The sequence below is a fragment of the Daktulosphaira vitifoliae genome, unplaced genomic scaffold (assembly GCF_025091365.1).
Source record: "Daktulosphaira vitifoliae isolate Bord-2020 unplaced genomic scaffold, ASM2509136v1 Scaffold_1, whole genome shotgun sequence".
Lineage (NCBI taxonomy): Eukaryota > Metazoa > Arthropoda > Insecta > Hemiptera > Phylloxeridae > Daktulosphaira > Daktulosphaira vitifoliae.
This window is the reverse complement of record NW_026099572.1, coordinates 1,693,705-1,713,106: the sequence shown is the minus strand read 5'-3', so window position 1 is coordinate 1,713,106 and position 19,402 is coordinate 1,693,705. Positions and strand designations below refer to the sequence as shown.

Genomic DNA, 19,402 nt, shown 5'->3' with positions numbered 1-19,402 from the left:
TTGAGGGTAACGTGTCTTCGATTAGATTCGATTTGTGATCTTTTTATGTATCGTTGAAAGAAATCGGTTCGGTGAGAGCTAAAAAAAAGTGGTAACAGACAAAATAAAAACAAAAAATAAAACATTATAGTAAAATTAATTAATACCTTCTCAGCTTCGCATCGAAGCTAAAATAAAATTTAGACCCTTATAAAGTATAAGGGATAAGTTTAAAAAAAACAAAATGGAATTTCTTATATACATTATGATCTTACAAGAAATCGAGTGCCTAATATTAAAAAAATCACTCTGTATACAACTTTTTAAAATTTTTCCGAAAAATTACAGTATAAAATGTTTGAATACTAAATTTAATTTCTATAATATATAATTATTTATCTATTATACCTATAAATCATACAACTAATAATAAAGATATATTTTAAAGAATAGGAGTTGCTGTTATTTTAGTATAATCCAACAATTTCTTCAAAAAATTGAGCACTATCTATAAATTTGCTTGGAAGTATTTTTTTGAAAGTGTTTTTAATTACTCTCAGATATCATCTATACTTGTCCCAATTATGTCACAATTTTGGGTTTTTTTATATTGAGAAAATAATGGTAATATATAATAGTATAATTTAAGATACAAAAAACATTTTGTTGAAAACATTTTTTTTTAATAATTATCATCTTAGACCTAATCAAGAGGTATCAAACCCTTCTAAGGAACCCTTAATATGATACGCTGCTGTAATCTATTTATTTTAAATGGTATACTATGTATTTCATTTGAAATTAGTTTAAATTAATTTAAAAATCAAATAATTATCAATTAATAATGTTTTTTTTTGACGTAATAAAAAATATAGCGATATTCGTACTTTACATCGATATCGAAAACATCCAAATACTTTAACGTGATATCAAAATTGTATTATTAATCTATATCGTTATCGACCTCTAATAACTGGTTATGTTGTAGAAATTTATAATGTGTGAATCTACACTTATTAAGAGTTATGTAAGTTTTTTAATTTATATGAAAAAATTTTATATTTTTAAGATAATGTAATTAAAAAAAAACTTAATATGTAGAAAAAACACGTACTCACTGGTGTACTTAGGCTATTTATTACAGAGGAAAGGGTTATTTTGTATACTAGTAAATTGTGTTATAGTTTTCAAATCAATGTTACACACGTATTTGCTATACAATTGTTTGTATAAACTTCTATAATTCATCTCAAGGTTACCTAATTGTTTAAAATGATAACTCTTCAAATTTGTTGTGATAATTATAAAAACTAAAGTTAGGCACGTAGTCAATATTTTATTATAATATTTATGTGCTAAGGAAATAAAATGTTATTTTCTCTCCTCAATATTAAATAATGTTATGTTAAATATGTACACAATTAGCCAGACTTATTTAAATATTAAGTAGTAGGATTAATGAATACAGAAAAATATTTTTTACCATTATGGTTTACATTGACCTATGATTTAAATAAAATCATTTTTTAATTTGATTTAGTGACTTTTGAAAATTTAGATTATACCGAAATCGGATTAAACTCTCTTAGAAATGCAACTAGTATTTTATTTGGAGTAGGGTGATGTTAAAACAAAAAGATTTTGCTCTCTGTGCAAAATAATCGAGTTGAGCTAAAAACCTCATAAAATAATCTCATTTTAAAAATTTTCGGAGGAGGGGAATCTAGATCTAATGAATCACATTAAATATTTGTCTTCTCAGAAAGTAATAGAATTTCATGGTTTATAAACTATATAAAAATAAGTCTTTGATAAAAATTCTTCAAGAAAAAATCCTAAATACTCTACTGTACACTATTACTAAAAATTTAACCTCATTATTATTGCAACTGGCAGAAAAGTAGGCAAATTGTTATTTGTTACCCACCTCCTAGGCATTTTATAATATTTTTAGTTAACATTTCACTAATGAGATATAAGTATCTAAAAAAATATTATGAGGAACTATTTTAAAAACGTTAAGCTATAAGGTTTCAAGACTTCTTGGGCGCATGAATTAATTTTATTTTACCGGTAAGCGATTCATTCACATCTATCAACTACAGGCAGCAATGATTTTTTTCTAGGTGACGCTTATGCCACATATGTATACGTTAAAATATGTTTTAAGAAACATTAGTTAAAAATGGAAGGTCATCAAAAACAAAAAATACTATGCTTCCTTTCTGGAAATTACTTCACGATTGACTGAGGTACGTAAGGGAGCAAAGTTTGTATTTTGCCCCCATAGTATTGTCCCTAAAACATATGGATGTATAAAATTCTTAAATTAATTTTTGAATCATAGTTACCCTGCGTTTTTGTTACCTAAAAAAAATTAAACTTTTGGTTAAAAAAAAAAATCAATATAAAAAGTTATCTATTCATATATGTAGTATAAATAAAAAACAACCTTTTTCTCTGTTTTATACGGTTTTTTAAATTCTTTGTTATATACTAATATATGATACAGTTAAGGTGTAATAAATATTTTATTTTTTAAACACAATATAAAATAATCGTTAAGAAATATTGATAATTAAAAATTTATCAGGATTAGAAATTATAACATCAGGATGCTAAGCCACTCTATTGTATATAGAATATACTCTAGTTACGCCAATGACTTTCATGTTCATCTGTAAACTTTTTGGTAACGTTACATTAATAGAGTTCTAGCGATATGTATATTATTTTGAATGAATTTTTGATCATAGTTAATTAATGTATCTACATATTTTTGCCTTTATGAATAATTTTTGAAGATCTTGCAATTAGATCATTTAAAGCTTTGCGATTAAATCTATTGCTTAGTTTATGTCTATATTTCAAATAATTACTATGGATATTTTAATAATGTCAAGTAGTTTTGTGCTTCGATACAAAGCTTTTTTTTTCCCACGATTGACATGGTGTTGGACGCCCTGAAACTATCGTGAGGTATTGCTTCAGGACGCCTAACGTCGCGTTAAAACTCACTACACGACGTGACCTCCTCCGTTAGCCGGATCCTAGAGTGGGATCCGTTGCCCAGGTCGCACCACGTGGAGATGAGGACTTCGCTGTGGGTTTGCATAAAATTCACAAGAAAACACACAAGTAGCAAGAGAACAGGAGATAAGACAAGTAGGCTTCTCTGGCCCTCCCACCTTACTAGGACAGTCCCTGGCCCGGTGCCCCTCTGCCCTGCACGAGAAATACGCATCGGTCCGGTTGGGACCGCTACAGGTATCCTCTTTTGAGGCACCTGTAGCAGCGTGGTCGATTGTCTTTTGGGACCCGGATCCAACACGTGCTCCATCCAACCCAGAGTCGCTTTAGCCAACGGTTGCGAGGCCCTAATGGGCACCTCGCACCACGCGTAGCGTCCCTTGAGGCTACGGTGCAGTTGGACTGACGCTGAGCCAGCAGACGCAGCGTCTATCTCCTTCGAGAGGATGGTAGTCAACGCTACAACGATGTCCTCTTCCACCATCCACTCCTTCACATCCAACAGCATGAATGCCACGGATATTTCTGGGAAGTGTACGCGGACATACATACCGTTCAACGCCTTCCTGATCTCGCCAACTAAGAGGTTCGCCTTATCCCCTAATCCTCGAACATCGAGGAGTACGTCACCCGTTTTTGTTCTCCGGGTACCGGAGACCACGACGCCTAACGCCTGGAGGTTAACGGTATCCATGAACCTTTTCATAACCTCCGAATATTTTTGTCCCTCTTTCAGGAATAATGCAGCCACCACCGTCCCAACGAAACCTAATTCTGGGGCAGACTCCCCACCCGCATCGGGTCTCTTCCTCTTTCTCCACCTCTTCCTTACCCATTTAACGACCTTCGCGGTGAATGGACGATCGACGGGTGGCCAACTCACGCCAGTTGTCGCCAGCATTGTGGTCCCAGTGCCAGAGTCGTCGTCACCGCCCGCAACCTCCGGAGGCTCTGTTTGCGTTGACAACTCGACTGTCGGCACATCCTCCTCCGGAGTACGGGTCTACTCGAGGTCGTTCATGGAGCGAACGCTCCGAGTGAGATCTCTCGCAGCCGATCTCACATGGTCGTGTGGTGGCACGACAAGAATTACATTCTCCAGTCATTGTGCCTGCTTTCGACCGCGGCGTACCGTCTCGTGGAAGAGGTCGGCAACCGCAATCTCCCCGCATTTCCTCCTCTTCATATCAGGAGCCCTTCCAGGTGTATCCATTTGCCGGATTGGTGCATCTTGAGGAGTGTCCTCCAAGATGACCGTCCCTGGTTCATCCGCTGTTGGGGATACTTCCTTCCTCTTGCCCCGCAGAGATTCGTCTTCTCTCAAATCGTCGACACTGATCGGCTCGGGCGGATTAGTTCTCTCCCTGGGCGTGTTTTCCAACCCACCCCTATTCTCGCTAGAATAGCCAGCTGGCATAAACATATGCCTCGATTGCGTTCCTAAGATTCATACCTGCGGCTACAAGAGTGGGATTACTTTTGTGCTGAGATAGAATCTCCCTGAGAGCAAGTCTAATGGCATTCGCGACACGGTTGGCCGCATTGTCACTGCTTCCCCTCAGCGCAGAGACCCAACGAGACATCAGATTAGCCCTTTCTGTCTCCTCCACCACTCCCTCGAAGGGATTGTAAGCTTTAACCCGTTCAGGGCTAAACCCACTACCCCGGCAAGGTCCTCCCGCATCATTCGTAAAATGAAGTCTACCGAACTACAGAAACCCCTGTGTGACAAGAACCCCAGACTTTCGTCCTCCAGACGCGACTGGATGTTAACCCATCGCTTGAACTCGGAGCAAGACAAAGGTATCTCGTTGGTAAGATGAGCCCTTATGCCCGACTTCTCCTCGACTAAATCTGGGCTGATGCCTCTGCATCCGACAGTAATCTCAGTGGCATTAAGGCCACCGAAGGTTGCGTGTTCCGCACATCCTCCAGTAGTAGCTTGGGCACAAACGACCCCTGGACCCTGCTTCAACAGTCCAACAGTTTCTATGTAGTTGCTGGATAACGACCGGTTGGTTTAGGAGATTTGTTTTCGGTGTTGCCTTCACCTAGGTGATCGCCTTACCGAGCTACAGGGCCCATCCTCCCGTTGAACAATTACCATTGAACGCTACCGCTTATTCGTCCACTTAAGAAGTGGCTTATCTCAAAGCTACCTTGCATTAATTTAATATATTAATTTTACTATATGTATTTTTTTATGTCTGTTGCCACTTTTCTCAAAAAAAAATTAGTAAAGTCACTTCTTATAAATGAAAAACATAGGCAATTTCATGTTTAAAATACAATTTCATTATTTCAATTTTAGTAAATAATTTAATCGCCTTAATTGCAAATACTTGGGGTCGGCCACCCTTATCCTAAACTTCCACCTGACACGATCTCACACATCATTTACGCTCACATCAGCTGTCCTCATATCGCATTCAATAACATCCCTCCATCTCTTTGTTGCCTTCCTCTAACTCTTCTTCATTCAACATTCATTTCTATAACTGTTTGGTTGGGTTGGGTTTCCAAACCACCCACACTTAATTCTGTGTCTTACATCCTCGTCAGTACAACCACTTTTTTGCACAACTGACCCTAAATACTTAAAACTTTCCACCTCTCCAATCACGTCCTCGCCTTATGTTACGTACTATAAATTTAAAAAAATTTCACGACGACCTATCTTCTATGTACAAATGGCCGTCAAAAAATTAAACAAAAAATAGGAGTAAATTTTTCTTTTGAAATAATTCATCAATTTTTAAAAATTAAACACTAACTAGAGATTTGCATCTCAAGTGTTTTTTATGATAGTGATTATAATCACTGCTAGATACATCTGTAGTTGTTCCAACTATGCCACGATTTTTTATTTTTAAGAATACCGTTAAGTTACCATTGTTGTAAAAATCTGACTACGGTACAATAACCAAATCAGGTATGATAAAAAATTCTAAAAAAAAAAAAAATGATGAATGAATTTTTATTATAAAAAAAATACATTATAGCTATATCTTATAACGATAATCAAATATTTTCAAATTACTCTTTATTAGTAAGAAATAAGTTTTTATTTTTGTTACAAGACTTGATCGTTATATTTAGGTATATATTAAATAGATATAATTGTTCTTTATTGAATAATATATTATAGTTTCACTGTTATGGTTTTAAATAGTAATAAATAAAAACGATTATAAGTGCTGCTTTTATATTTTATTGCTTTGTCAAAATTAAAAACAATTTTTTTTTTCAATAATATAATCTTCATCATTATTATCTAATAGATTTTTTTTTTGGGCTCAATAATCTCGTATTATATTTCTGATTGAGTTTCAAACAGTTGTTGCTGCACATCTTCAAATTCTGAAATTTCTTTCTCTAATTCTCATTATTTTGTTCTTGTTTTGTTAAAAATAGAAACAAAAACAATGTCATAATAAAAAACCTAATCAAATATCATTTAATGACGGTAATTATGATATCCACACTATCAATTTTTAACTTAAAGTTTTGAAACTAAAAAATTTGTATTTTACAGTAAAAATCAAACTATTTTGATATACTATTCTTAATATTTGACCAAAATTTGAACAACAGAGGCCATTTTTGGTCAAAATACTAAAAACACGTTGAGCCAACAGTAAAAATTGTTTTAAAAATCTCAAATTTTCACAAAATGTCTATTTTAATGTATATAATAAAGTTAAAATGGTTCTCATTAAAATTTTGAAGATCGACTTTTTTTGATACACCCTAATATGTATGTATATATAACCTCAAATTTCTAAAAGCACCGATCTAGTGAATATCTAAAATATTTTTGATTCAATATACGGAAATCACGAATTAAGATAAGATGGACTGGACATGGATATAAGACGATCTGGTTTTGTTATATATTTTCCGAAGAAGGGGAAATTTTGAAGTAACTGCGCCATCTACTTCTTAAATATATTTTCTTAATTCCTCACTCAGTTTTATACATTTTGTAAAAACCCGTTTATCGCTAAAGCCATAGAATAATACACATGTGTATTTATAAGATAAAATAAAATTATATGCGTATTTAATCTATATTAGAGTCCACTGTTCTCTGAGTATTCCTCTTTCTACGGAATTTTTATCACAAAACCGGATTGCACTTCTCATTCCTATTGACCTGGACATGTCTAGTCCATTTTATTGTAAGAGAGTCCGGGGGGGTCGAGCATTCCGACCTTATCTTTTAAGGTCGTGGTTTTTATCATAATATTCTATGTAGAATTGTATTATGAAATAGATCGCGCTCAAGGTTATTAGATATAACTAATTTGGAGGGCATATAAATTAGGAAAATACTTATCAAGAATTAAATTTTATGAAAAGCTTATCATAGAACAATATTTGTGCCTAATTGTGAATAATTCTGTTTATAATAATGATATTATCTATTGTCATTGTGACTTTTGTTCAAAAAGTGTTAAATAATTTTTATTTCAGCGCATAAATATTAAAACAATTCCAAAGAGGTTCGTTTTAATACTAATCGTTGCCACCGATGGCTCTGTGACACATTGGAACCTTTCGTCACCTTCATAGCCTATCAATTTGTTGTAATCACTCTACGACTTCTCACTTCAAACAGACAGTCATCATTCAACTCTGAAGACTGTAGTGTTCATGTTGATACGTTACTATTTAACTTTTAATAATACCATTGTTTCAAATTACGAAATAATATAATCTTTTTGTCTTCATTGTGATTCATTTAATTACCATCAATAACAAAACATCACTGAAGTGTAGTCAACATGTTAATAATTCAAATGAATAGTTTGAATCTGTGACAACAATTTTAACTATAAATTCAGGCAAGTTAAAAAATATTTTACATTTTATTAAATTGCTGCGTAACTACTATAATAATGCGAAGCCAAGTTTTAAATTTCGGATGAAAACTATATTCTTCTAAAGTAGAAAACACAATAATTTAGAAATTTAAATAAATTCTACATAAGAAATACCTTAAATTTTTGTGAAAAGTTATATTTTTAAATGTAAATTTAGTGGAGTTTTTTATGTTTTTGTCTGGTGCGAAATTAATTATTTTTTATAACTTGTATGTTTAAAAAATAATTTCATTTATTTAATGAAACATGTTAATTCCTGCAGAATTTTAATAACTATTTAAATTTTTGAAATTAAGAATCTCTTTATTTACTAAGTTATATGAATAATTAATGTGTGACATTGAAATTTTTAAACCTGTATTTGATATACAATAATTATAGTATAACATTTTTTTTTATTTCAGATTAATATTAGAAAATGTTTCTTTGGGATTGGGTTACTGGAGCTTTGGGGTATTTAGGTAAGTTGAAATTTTTGCAATCTATCTTTTAAAGTCTATTTAGTAGATATTTAAAAATTAATTGATAGTTAATCTTATTTCTGTGTGATATTCATTGTATAAACTACTTGGTTAATATTTTTCCCATGACTTAATTGCTAAACATCATAATACTATAAAAACAAATTTTCTAATAAACTTTCTCTGTAAAACTTCTCTAGTAAAAAAAATAACATTTGTTAAATATTTATGTAAATAATACAATTTTTGTAGCTAAATTTTGTATTTTTTTCAGGATTATGGAAAAAATCTGGAAAATTACTTTTCCTTGGCTTAGATAATGCAGGAAAAACAACATTATTACATATGCTAAAGGATGATCGCCTAGCTCAACACACACCAACATTACATCCTAGTAAGTGCTATTTAATATTAATCTTATTGAATAATTCTAATTAATTAATGATTTTTTTTCAATCAAGCATCTGAAGAACTATCAGTTGGAAATATTAAATTTACAACATTTGATTTGGGTGGCCATTCTCAAGCACGAAGAGTATGGAAAGATTACTTTCCTGCTGTCGATGCAATTGTTTTTTTAGTTGATGCATATGATCGATCCAGGATATTGGAAAGTAAAGCAGAATTAGACTCCCTTTTGCTTGATGAGTCCTTATCAAATATTCCAGTCCTTGTTCTTGGAAATAAAATTGATAGACCAGGAGCTCTTAATGAACCTGAATTTAGGGCACATTTTGCTCTTAATCAAACTACTGGAAAGGTAAAATTATTAAACAAAAGTTATTAAATATTAGATTAATATTATTATATTTAGTTTTTATCTATTACATGAAATTTATTCTTTTGATTTTTAGGGAAAAGTATCTCGATCTGAGCTTCCTGGGCGCCCATTAGAAGTTTTTATGTGCTCAGTGTTAAAACGCCAAGGTTATGGTGAAGGATTTAGATGGTTAGCGCAATATATTGATTAAGTCAGTTTACTTGTTTTTATATTTATATATTGTTTAACAAATATATTTAATTTTAGAAATCAATTTCCTTTTTTTTTCATTTACAACATTTAAAAAAAAGTTATGTCTTTAATTAAAAATCAAATAATTATTTATGTAAACCTAATTTTTAGTTCTTGCATTAATTGCTTTATTTAAAAAAATAACATTATTTGTTCAATAAATTAATAAAATAAGGTGTAAAGTAAAAATAAATGTTTGATGCGTTTTCAGCTACTTTTATTTATTAGGTCTTTACTTTTTTTATGATTTTTTGACTAGTAAAAACCCTAGTTTACCAAAAGTTTACAATAGTATTTAAATACTTTTTAATTTTTAATTCTATTTATTTATGAACATGATCCAATAAGTTGCATAATGCTGATATGTAGCTCTGTGCCATTTGCAATGTTTCGTATTTGGACAGTTTATGGTCGTCATCTGTCATTGTTGGTATAGCTTCTCGTAAACGATCAAAAGCTTCATTCAATCCATTCATTCGACGTCGTTCTCTAGCATTTGCAGCTAAGCGTCTCTTTTTAGCTACAGTTGAAGACTCCTTACTGTTTGGCTTTTTTTGATTATACTCATTTAAAGTTCTATCAAAAAATAAAAACATTTTCAAAATTAATGTTTGCATTACAAACAAGTTATAAAATCTATATAATTATTTTAATTGATATTTTAAGTATCATGAATTTCATAATTATTCATATATTAAATATAATCATACTTAAAATTCATAATCACAAACATTCAGAAATAATTATAATATAAAATATATTCTGAATTTATTAAAAATTGCTACAGATTCAACAAATAAAATGATTGAGTTGTTTCAAACAAGGTTATTATATTCATTGTCTAAGGCTGTTACTTAAAACATTTTTTTTAACTATTTAATTGGGACATAAATGTTCCCTCTTCCTGTAGTTGTTTCAGAGTGACTCATCAAATGACGGATCTAAGGTGGAGTTTTAGGATAATAAGTCCAATTTGAAATATCCATACCTTATTATGCCTAATAAACAAAGATCAAAAAAAAAGTTGACCTATTAGATTACAACTCCACTGTTGAAAATTATTATTATTACTTGGCTACAAATAATATACTCTTATATTATATATACAAATAATATAATAATATACAATTTTATTGTAATAACATATATTGTTTTTTCTATTTACGTTTCTGGTATTATAATTGTCCAAGATTAACTATATCTAGAATAAATAATTACACTGATATATGGTGGATATTGTTACTATCATTCATTTAATATGGACAATGCCATAAAGTATTGAAGATATGGAAAACGGCAATCATACGATGCTCTTTATGTACAACAACATGTTTGTAGAATTTACAAATATTTGAATATGATTGAACTACTGATAATGATCTGCCAAATTGCGCTGAAATTGAGGCAAGGAAAGTTTATCATATATACAATATTTGCTAACACAATAATCTAAATTCGGATTCTGTAGAAATAATAAGATAAATTATGAAGGATGTTAATAACGAAAAGATATTGGTTAATTTACCAGAGGATCACATAAGAAGGAATGAAAACGGACAATTAAAATAGATCACGATCAACAACACATTGACAGAAGTTGTGATTGAAATTCCTTTGACAAAAGTAAATGAAACATTTTTAGTGTATGGCAATGGAAATAATGATCTTAATTGTCTAACATTTGCAATATAAAACGAAAATATCAGATTACTTGCAAAGAATTAGTACTACATTTTCTGTTGGAACTTGTAGAACTATACCCAGACAGTTCGTGTAGTTGTATACAGTCTGTGGTATTTATATGGGCAACGTTTTACCATTAGTGGAACTTCGGCAGCTCGTAAAACTGAACTCACTTATAATGTAATTAAAAACTGAAAATACTATTATTTAAATGACTGGTAGCCTTATTCATTATAAATCACTACAGTCAAAGAAACTCGTAACACAGCTTAACAAACTTAAATATTAAATAAAGTCCTGAAATATTTATGAAGTTTTTCTATATCTTCAATATTTTAACCACGAATTGAATACTTGTAAAATTACACGTTTTTCGAAAAAAATATTATTAAAAAAAAAAAAGTACAGATCTATGCCTTACTTTTAGTAGAATGCTATAGTAAAATCAGATTTTGAAATTTAATATTATTTAATTGATAAATGATTTTTTGATTCAATGAAATTGAAAAATCATTATAAAGAGTCGTATTGTAACATAATATTCATTAGGATATTGCCTCACCGGAAAAAATTTTAGTCTTTAATTAGAAATAAAAATGTGAACACTATGCACGAAAGAAAAATTTTAAATGGCTATATCTAAAATAATTTATGTGAAATATTTATAGATTTTTTTTAACTTCATATTAAAATTCGGGGTTTTTTAATAATATTTATACTGTAATTAATTAAATAATTGAAATTTTCAAAATCTAATTTAACTATATCATTCTAATAAACATATGTTTTATTTTTACCATATCAAATTATATTTAAAAATTTTAAATAAAAATAGTAGCCTTTATTATGATTTTTGACTTATATGACTTTAAGTCTTTTTCAAATTTATTGCAATTATGTAATTAATTGTAATTTTACAAATATTCAAAAAATTTCATTAACATTCCATTACCCAAATTTGTTTGAACTGTATAATAAATCAATATAGAGTTGAGTAAATTATAAATAACTATGAGTTATAAAGCAAATAATAAAATTAACCTATATCATACAATTAAAATTTTTATAGTAATGAAATGAAGTGAGCTATATTAACAATGCCATTTTATTTTTATTGTATAGATAAAATAATATATTTATATTTATACAAATAAATGTTATGTGTTTTAAAAATTTATACATTAATTATATTAAATTTTTTCAAAATTAAATAATTAATAATCTTAATTTCCTTGTTCTATTATATAATAAGATTATGGAACTTTTTTTTATTAGACATTAAAGTTATGAATTTTAAATTAATGAACCATAAAGAAATTTGAACCTAATGTCTGTCAACCACCAAAAGTGCTATACACCCGGGAATTTTTGGTGTCACTAACAAAAAAATCAAATGCAAAACATACATTCTTGCTACTCAATCTTTTAATTTGAATTATTGTCAAATAGATTCTGCGGAATTGTTTATAACAGAATTTCAAAAACGAGAAGCGTTATTTTGGGGAGAAAGATCGCTTCTGTATAGTCCATGGATAGGGGAAGTGAAATATATTATATGTTAATATATAGGCTTATTTAAAATAGTTAATAATATTATTGAATTTGAATTATGTTTTAGTAAAGGAGATAGTATGTAATAGATGTATTGATTGATATTGGGCCATAATTAGTACAGTAGATATGTATGTTAAATTTTTTTGAGGAGGTTTTTTAATACGAATAGAAATCTATAATATATTATTGATGACGTTTTCTTTCTTGCTCATAATACTTCTAAAATATCGTTTTCATTAAAAATTTAGGACATTGCATTAATTTCGGGGAAGGCACTAACGCTACTCTAGGAATATAAGGTATGAAAATTGCCTCGATAGCTTCAACTGTTGTCCTTTATTTTTACGCCTTCTGGGAAATTTTTCTGAGGTCGTATTTGCTTCAAATTGTAGGCATCCGTAGAAAGTAGAATAGGGTGCTATTCTCACTTAACATTTACTTAAATTTTCATAATCGTAATATATAGTAAAATTTTGCACAATTACTTTTTTTTTAACTATTTTATATTAAATTGTATAATGAATGACATAAATAAAAGGTTATTAAATTTATAGGACACTTTATTTTATAAAAATGTATAAAACTAACAAAAAGTCTTTTATTTATCATACTTTTTCTGTAATTCCTATATTTTTAGGTTGTATTATAGGTTATATTATAATGCCTATATTATTATAATAGGTGCTTATAGGCACCTATAAAAAAAATTGGTGGATTATTCCAAAAGCTACATGATTTGTTATTTCCTTATTTATATTCTGATTAAAATAAAGTATGTCGAATGAAAGAGGGATATATATATATCATTTCTCATAAAAAAATTGTATTGATCCATACACTTTTCAATAAGTTATAGCATTATAAAGTTAAAAATATAAAATATAAAATCGAGAATTTTCACCCAAAATAGCATTCGGTAGCCATTTTCACCGTGAAGACAAAATAAAGTCCGAAATTTTTTTTTTCCGTAATAAAGTATATTACATTAGCTTTAATTTAAGATATATAGAAAAGTGTCAGTATTCCGGAACACTTACAAAATTTAAGTTGAAAAAGTTAATTTTTTGTAAAAAAGTTGTTATTTTAAATCCCCTCCTATGGGCAGAATAAGGGTTAAATTTATTATCAAAATATACCAAATGAAAGGTAAAGACATCATGCATCTATAGAAAAGAAATTATATTGATTTAATTATTTTTAAAAAAAGTTATGGCAGTTTTAAGGAAAAAAAATTTCGAAAATTAGCGATTTTTAAATTTGTAATTTTTTTGGAGGTTTCCCCCATTTACGGGGAACGAGGGAATTTTTTTTCAATTTTTGAGGGTAATGTCTTTGACTAGATGCGATTTGTGATCTTTTGACGTATCGTTGAAAGAAATCGGTTGGGTGAGAGCTGAAAAAAAGTGGTAACAAAAAAAAACACATCATAGTAAAACAATACCTTCTCAGTTTCGCATCGAAGCTAAAATAAATTAATAATTTAAACATAGTGTGCAGGGTAATAAATTTTTTTAAGGCGCTAAATAAAATTTTTCTCACAAAAAGTAATTTTTATTTGTATAATTTAGTAAAATTTCTGAAGAGGCTATATTGTAAGCTGGGGGCAATTACCCCTAGATTTCCAATCAATGCTAATGAACCTTAAATGAAGTGTCCTTACCCATTATAAGAGCTATCCCATTCAAGTGCGCTAGCTGGTCTAGAAGGTGGTGATTGGACAACATTGGTAGAATATTCTTGATATTGATTATTCCAATGGTCAACGTTGAGTATACTGAGTGGTTGTGATCGTGTTACGTACAATGATTGCTGATCAGTAACAACAGATAGTTTTTGCCAACAGTTCCAGTAAGATGAATCATGAGGATGTCGTGGAGATCCAGTTGAACCACTTGAGTAAGATGGCGAGTCGTTGGGTAATAGCAGACCGTAACGGCCACTACCAAATCCAGAATGTACGTTAGAAGAATGGACTAAATCCATCGGAACTGATCATTGACATGGCGCGAGCTCAACAATACATAAAACAATAAACTATAAAGGCTGTAAAAAAAGAAAAATTCTATCAAACTCTAACGTTTATTTTTCTGGTAAGTATCAGCGAAATCCGCATAAGTGATAATGATATGTGCAAAATTTATTAGAATAAAATCCGCAAGTATTCCAACTATCTTATTCATTAATTACGACCAGGGATGTAATTTTAATTTTTGTTTTGTTATCATCAATATCGCAGAGGTCACTATGTTCAATAAGTCCGCAAATTTATGTATGATACCTTACCCCTCAATAAAACAAAATGTGGAACTCCAGACCGGGTAAATAAACATTAAAATAAAAATTATACAAAAAAACACAGTACAGTAGGATTACGTCAAAGTCGGAACGTAGAAATATGATGATATCATTCAGTGATTGACATCACTGTCATAAAAAACACTTAAATGTGAATTTAATAAATATCAGAATTTGTAGATTTTCAATTTTACAATTTCTGATTTAAAATTTCCCTCAAGGATTAAATGTTTGTTAAATTATTTATTTAATTGGAAAAAACGATTTTTTTTTTGACGGCCTATCTCACACGAGAAAGCTTAACTTTGAATAAATCAGAGAAAAAATATCGTGAGGACATTTTGTTGATTATTTACGACAGGATTATCTTTTCATTATAAAATAATCTTAAAAAAGCTTTAATTTAATTTTTTTGAAAATGCTATTTTTTACAATAACGTAATTTTGAGACATTTTTTTTAAATTTCTAAAAATGCGACGGTTTTTTCAAATTGTTGGCAAAATTTAGTTCAACTAGTTTAAAATCACGTTCTTTTAACATATTGATCATTAAAATCGGTCTCGTTAGAGCTGAGAATTTTCACGGACAAATATAAAAAAAACACTATCGAAAAACCTATTCAGTTTCGCATTGAAATTAAAAGTCAATGTAAAAACAATTACAAATAAAAAGTGTTTTTTGTAAAGTAATTATTTATTGACGTTTTGATTGAATTTTACAAGTTTTAAATGTTACAGTTTCAAAATTATAAAAAATGTTTGAAACCATTTCAGTTTTCTCAACTTAGGTTCTACTAAAGTTCCAAGAAAAAATATTTCTAAATTTTCATAAAGAGAATAAAAAAATATTGTTGTAATTCAGAATATTCAATATTGGATCAAAATGAAAGATAAATACCTGTTGTAAGTTGTTCCACGCTCTCGTATAATTGTATACGAATTGACTTCAACCCTTAACACGTAGTAGAACTGTTCCGGATGGCACGAGTCCTGAACGGTCATTGACGACCACGCGTGCTCACACATAACATATGGTATCTGAACACAAGCCGCTTAGATCTTCTATCTATTACGGTTATTATATTGTGTTTTTAGCCCCACCTCTGACATCATCCCTCGAAGTACAACGATTTCATTAAAAAACGGTCTAACGGTTTCTTAAGATCGTTAAGTACGTGAAAAATTGTATTATTATTATTTAATTAAATGTTATGGATATATACCTACACTGGTTTCGGCAAAGATATTCTGCATAATATATTGTTGTTAACTCATAATTATGAAAATGTTAACTGCAGGAATAATGATACACCTATCATTGTATTCTTTATGAGAATATATATAACCTGTATATTTTAAAAAAGGTATGATACTGCGAGATGCGCAAAAATACCCTAAAGGCTTTTCAAATACACACCCCATAGTTAACAATCCTAATATTAACACAAAAGATATTGCTGAAATATGACTAAGAAACTGAGTTTGAATCTAAATTAAGACAGACCAAAAAATCTAACAAATGTCGTTATTAATTATTTAGTACACATGCCATTTTAAAAGAATTATCAAATGTAAAAATTACCTTTAGACGTTTTAATCAAAGGTAAAAGTATCATAATAACAAATAAAATTCTTTCATTATATGTATATTTATGTAATTTAAATCATCGACAAACCTCGGGCTACAGGCAAATGAAGTTATAAACGACTATTGCATTGGCCACATTGAAAAATTTATCAATATAATAAAACTTTGAACAATAACGTGCTTATTTTGCTTTTTTTTATATTTGTTCATTAATTTGGTATGTAGGACTATGCAATAACATGTATGATATGAATAACAACTATATATAGTTTAATCATTAGATAATATTTCGTTATACTAACATTTTCTACATTTGACCGCGAACTAAAGTAATACAATGAACGAATTAACTATAATTATTAATACATTGATTAAACAATGGGCATTTTTAAAAGGCGGGGTAGAACCTCAATCTTACCTTTTTTTGGTGCATTTTGAGAGTCTTGAAGTTTGTTGTACATGAGTCAATTAAAGAAAGTAGAAGCATTTTTCAAACCTTTTTGGTTGTAAAAAGTACCTTTTGTTATCTCTTTACACAAAGCTAATTAAGAAAATAGCTGGTTGATAAATACATTTGGTCCAAAAAGTTGAAGGTCATTAGATTTTTATGTATAGGTGGAATGAGTAGTGCGATGGAGTAATAACATGACTAATAATAATCAATTTACGGCTTAACCCAAGTCAATATTTTAGAATCTTAATAATTTTCAAAAAGTATGGTCAGATGATTTTATGGATCAATTAGATTAATTAGATCATTTGCATTATATAAGCCTATTTAATATTTAAGTTGCCATTAAAAAATTTAATTAGTACCTTTACGAGTGAAGGGAATGGACCTAAAAAGTATTTAACCACTTTTAATTATCAAGTAATATTTTTAATATTATAATTTTTTTAGAAAAAATCTAGTTGTCAAAGATAAATTATTCATTTTATATAAATACTAAGTCTTCAACCTCAGTAATGAACAAAAAAGATGTTTAATACGGCGGCCTGTGTACACGTTTAGATTCAAACTGACATACTTTAAATAATCCAGAAGCTACTGAATAAATTAATATATGAATAAATTAATCATATTTATCATTGTATAAAAATGCATATCATATATTATAAATGTACAATGAGTTTTTAAGAATCATTGGAATCATTATTAATTAAAAGGAATTCACATTTTTTTACAATTATTTACTGTTTATGAAAAAAATGATTGAGGTAATATAAATGAACAAAGGATTTACTTGTCTTATGTAAATTATAAAGGTTAAAGGTACAAAATTATGAGAATATTGAAACGAGATTTATTCGTAACGTTTACCAAAATCATTTTAAAGATTACTTATCTGTAATCAAATATAAATTAAATTTTCAATTCAACATCGAATGTACTTCAATTTCCTAAAATATTTTGTCAAAATTTGGAATATTATAAAGCATATATGTTTAAAATAACCTTTTTCTAATCTTCATTTAAATCATTTTATTTTTTCCTCAATACAACTAAATATATTTCTTGTTTAATACAACAACATAATAAATTAAAAACTTTTTATTTACTATTTTTATTATAAATTTAAGATTCTTTATTAAAAAATTCTATCAACAGAACAAAGTGTATAAATTTAGTATATTCGCATGTTAAAATAAAAATTTAACTCTATACAAATTATTCCTGAGCTTCTAAATGTAAATTTTTAATCATATTAATTTATTCTATATTTATAATTCTATAAAAACTGCTCAAAAAAACTTTCGAGTTACCATGCATTTAGTAGCATTTTTTTAACGTTGTAATATATAATTGTGTACATGTCATTATAAAACAGTCGCAGCTCGATCGGACTTAGATAAGCTTATTATTACCTATAAATTGTCTCTCCCTCACTTTTTTAACTCGTTATAAAATATATACTGCATACGTCTTCCTTCGTATTTGACCATACAAATGTATAATTCATGTGTCTAATTATGATAATGGCAGTTACGGCGGGGGTGGCAGCTGGTTCTATGGTGGCGCGTGCCCCCGAGGAAAACCGGTTCATCAAACGCGCCTGCAATATATTTTGCGGTATAAATTAAGTGTTGTATAATAAATATGTATTTTAACCGAAAATTTTGTAGGACATTTTAAGGCGATTCTTGAACTCAAAAAAACTATAAAAAACACAACGTGATCAGTGTTGAATCCAGATATATTTCAGGGAGGTGCTAGAGTCTGCCCTGGCATTTTAATAGCCTCCCTGACAATCTCAGTGTTTCAATGATAATAAAGTTATTTTTGAAAATTTCTATAATATTTCGTTTAATAACGAAAACTATTCTTTTATTTGCTCATCAGCAAATATAAGTAAAAAATTATTTTTATCTCAATACGTTTTTTATAAAAAATCCAATGAATAACCTAAGTACAGAAAGATATTGAAAATGTCTCGAAAAGTCTATATTCTTTAAACTTATACCAAATTAAAATTTTTAAAGTGTACTATAACATTAAAAAACATCACAGTGGGGTTGCAGCATTGTTAGGACAAGTATAGATTATATCTGATAATTATTAACATAACTATCATGAAAAAATGCTTTAGTGCGAATTTAATAAATTTCACAATAATTTGTATATTAAATATACAAATTGTAAGTAAATAAAATATAAAAAAACGGTAGCACAGTGGGGTCGCGGCATAGTGGAGACATTGCATAGTTGGGTTCAGTCTAGATTTAATCTGACAGTGATTAAAATCACTATCATAAGAAACGCTTCGATGCAAATCTGTAGATAGTGATTAATTTTAAAAAATTGTTGGATAATTGCAAAAGCAACATCAACTTCTATTAAAATAAAATACAAAACCCATAATTTTCATACAAAAATAGCATATTTTTGAATATGGTAGCCATTTGCGTATAAAAA

The 19,402-nt window shown here is 29.2% G+C and overlaps 2 protein-coding genes across 4 annotated transcripts; one reads left to right on the top strand and one right to left on the bottom strand.

The window, feature by feature from the left end:
• The first annotated feature begins 7,478 nt into the window (after nucleotides 1-7,478).
• Nucleotides 7,479-9,390, top strand: LOC126893807 (GTP-binding protein SAR1b-like). Its single transcript, XM_050664322.1, has 5 exons — nucleotides 7,479-7,856; nucleotides 8,300-8,356; nucleotides 8,631-8,750; nucleotides 8,818-9,116; nucleotides 9,211-9,390. Exons 2-5 carry the CDS (start codon nucleotides 8,314-8,316, stop codon nucleotides 9,325-9,327), a joined length of 579 nt encoding a protein of 192 aa, XP_050520279.1. The 5' UTR covers nucleotides 7,479-7,856; nucleotides 8,300-8,313; the 3' UTR covers nucleotides 9,328-9,390.
• Nucleotides 9,391-9,599: 209 nt separating this feature from the next.
• On the bottom strand, nucleotides 9,600-17,116 carry LOC126893809 (protein lin-32-like). Of its 3 annotated transcripts, none has more exons than XM_050664324.1 (4): nucleotides 16,124-17,116; nucleotides 15,799-16,057; nucleotides 14,266-14,648; nucleotides 9,600-9,944 (listed from the first exon to the last, which is right to left on the bottom strand). In XM_050664324.1, exons 3-4 carry the CDS (start codon nucleotides 14,586-14,588, stop codon nucleotides 9,692-9,694), a joined length of 576 nt encoding a protein of 191 aa, XP_050520281.1. In that variant the 5' UTR covers nucleotides 14,589-14,648; nucleotides 15,799-16,057; nucleotides 16,124-17,116; the 3' UTR covers nucleotides 9,600-9,691. The 3 variants fall into 3 exon arrangements, with proteins under 3 accessions (XP_050520281.1, XP_050520282.1, XP_050520280.1); XM_050664325.1 differs by having other exon boundaries at nucleotides 16,128-17,116; XM_050664323.1 differs by having other exon boundaries at nucleotides 15,799-17,116.
• Between the last annotated feature and the right edge of the window lie 2,286 nt (nucleotides 17,117-19,402).

Excerpts from the sequence above, each read along its gene's own strand:
- LOC126893807 (XM_050664322.1), top strand. The coding sequence starts at position 8,314 with ATGTTTCTTTGGGATTGGGTTACTGGAGCTTTGGGGTATTTAG. Across the intron at positions 8,751-8,817 it reads CACACCAACATTACATCCTA|CATCTGAAGAACTATCAGTT; the intron begins GTAAGTGCTATT and ends TTTTCAATCAAG. Across the intron at positions 9,117-9,210 it reads TTAATCAAACTACTGGAAAG|GGAAAAGTATCTCGATCTGA; the intron begins GTAAAATTATTA and ends TTTGATTTTTAG.
- LOC126893809 (XM_050664323.1), bottom strand. The coding sequence starts at position 14,588 with ATGGATTTAGTCCATTCTTCTAACGTACATTCTGGATTTGGTAGTGGC. Across the intron at positions 9,945-14,265 it reads TGGGATAGCTCTTATAATGG|AACTTTAAATGAGTATAATC; the intron begins GTAAGGACACTT and ends ATTTTTTGATAG.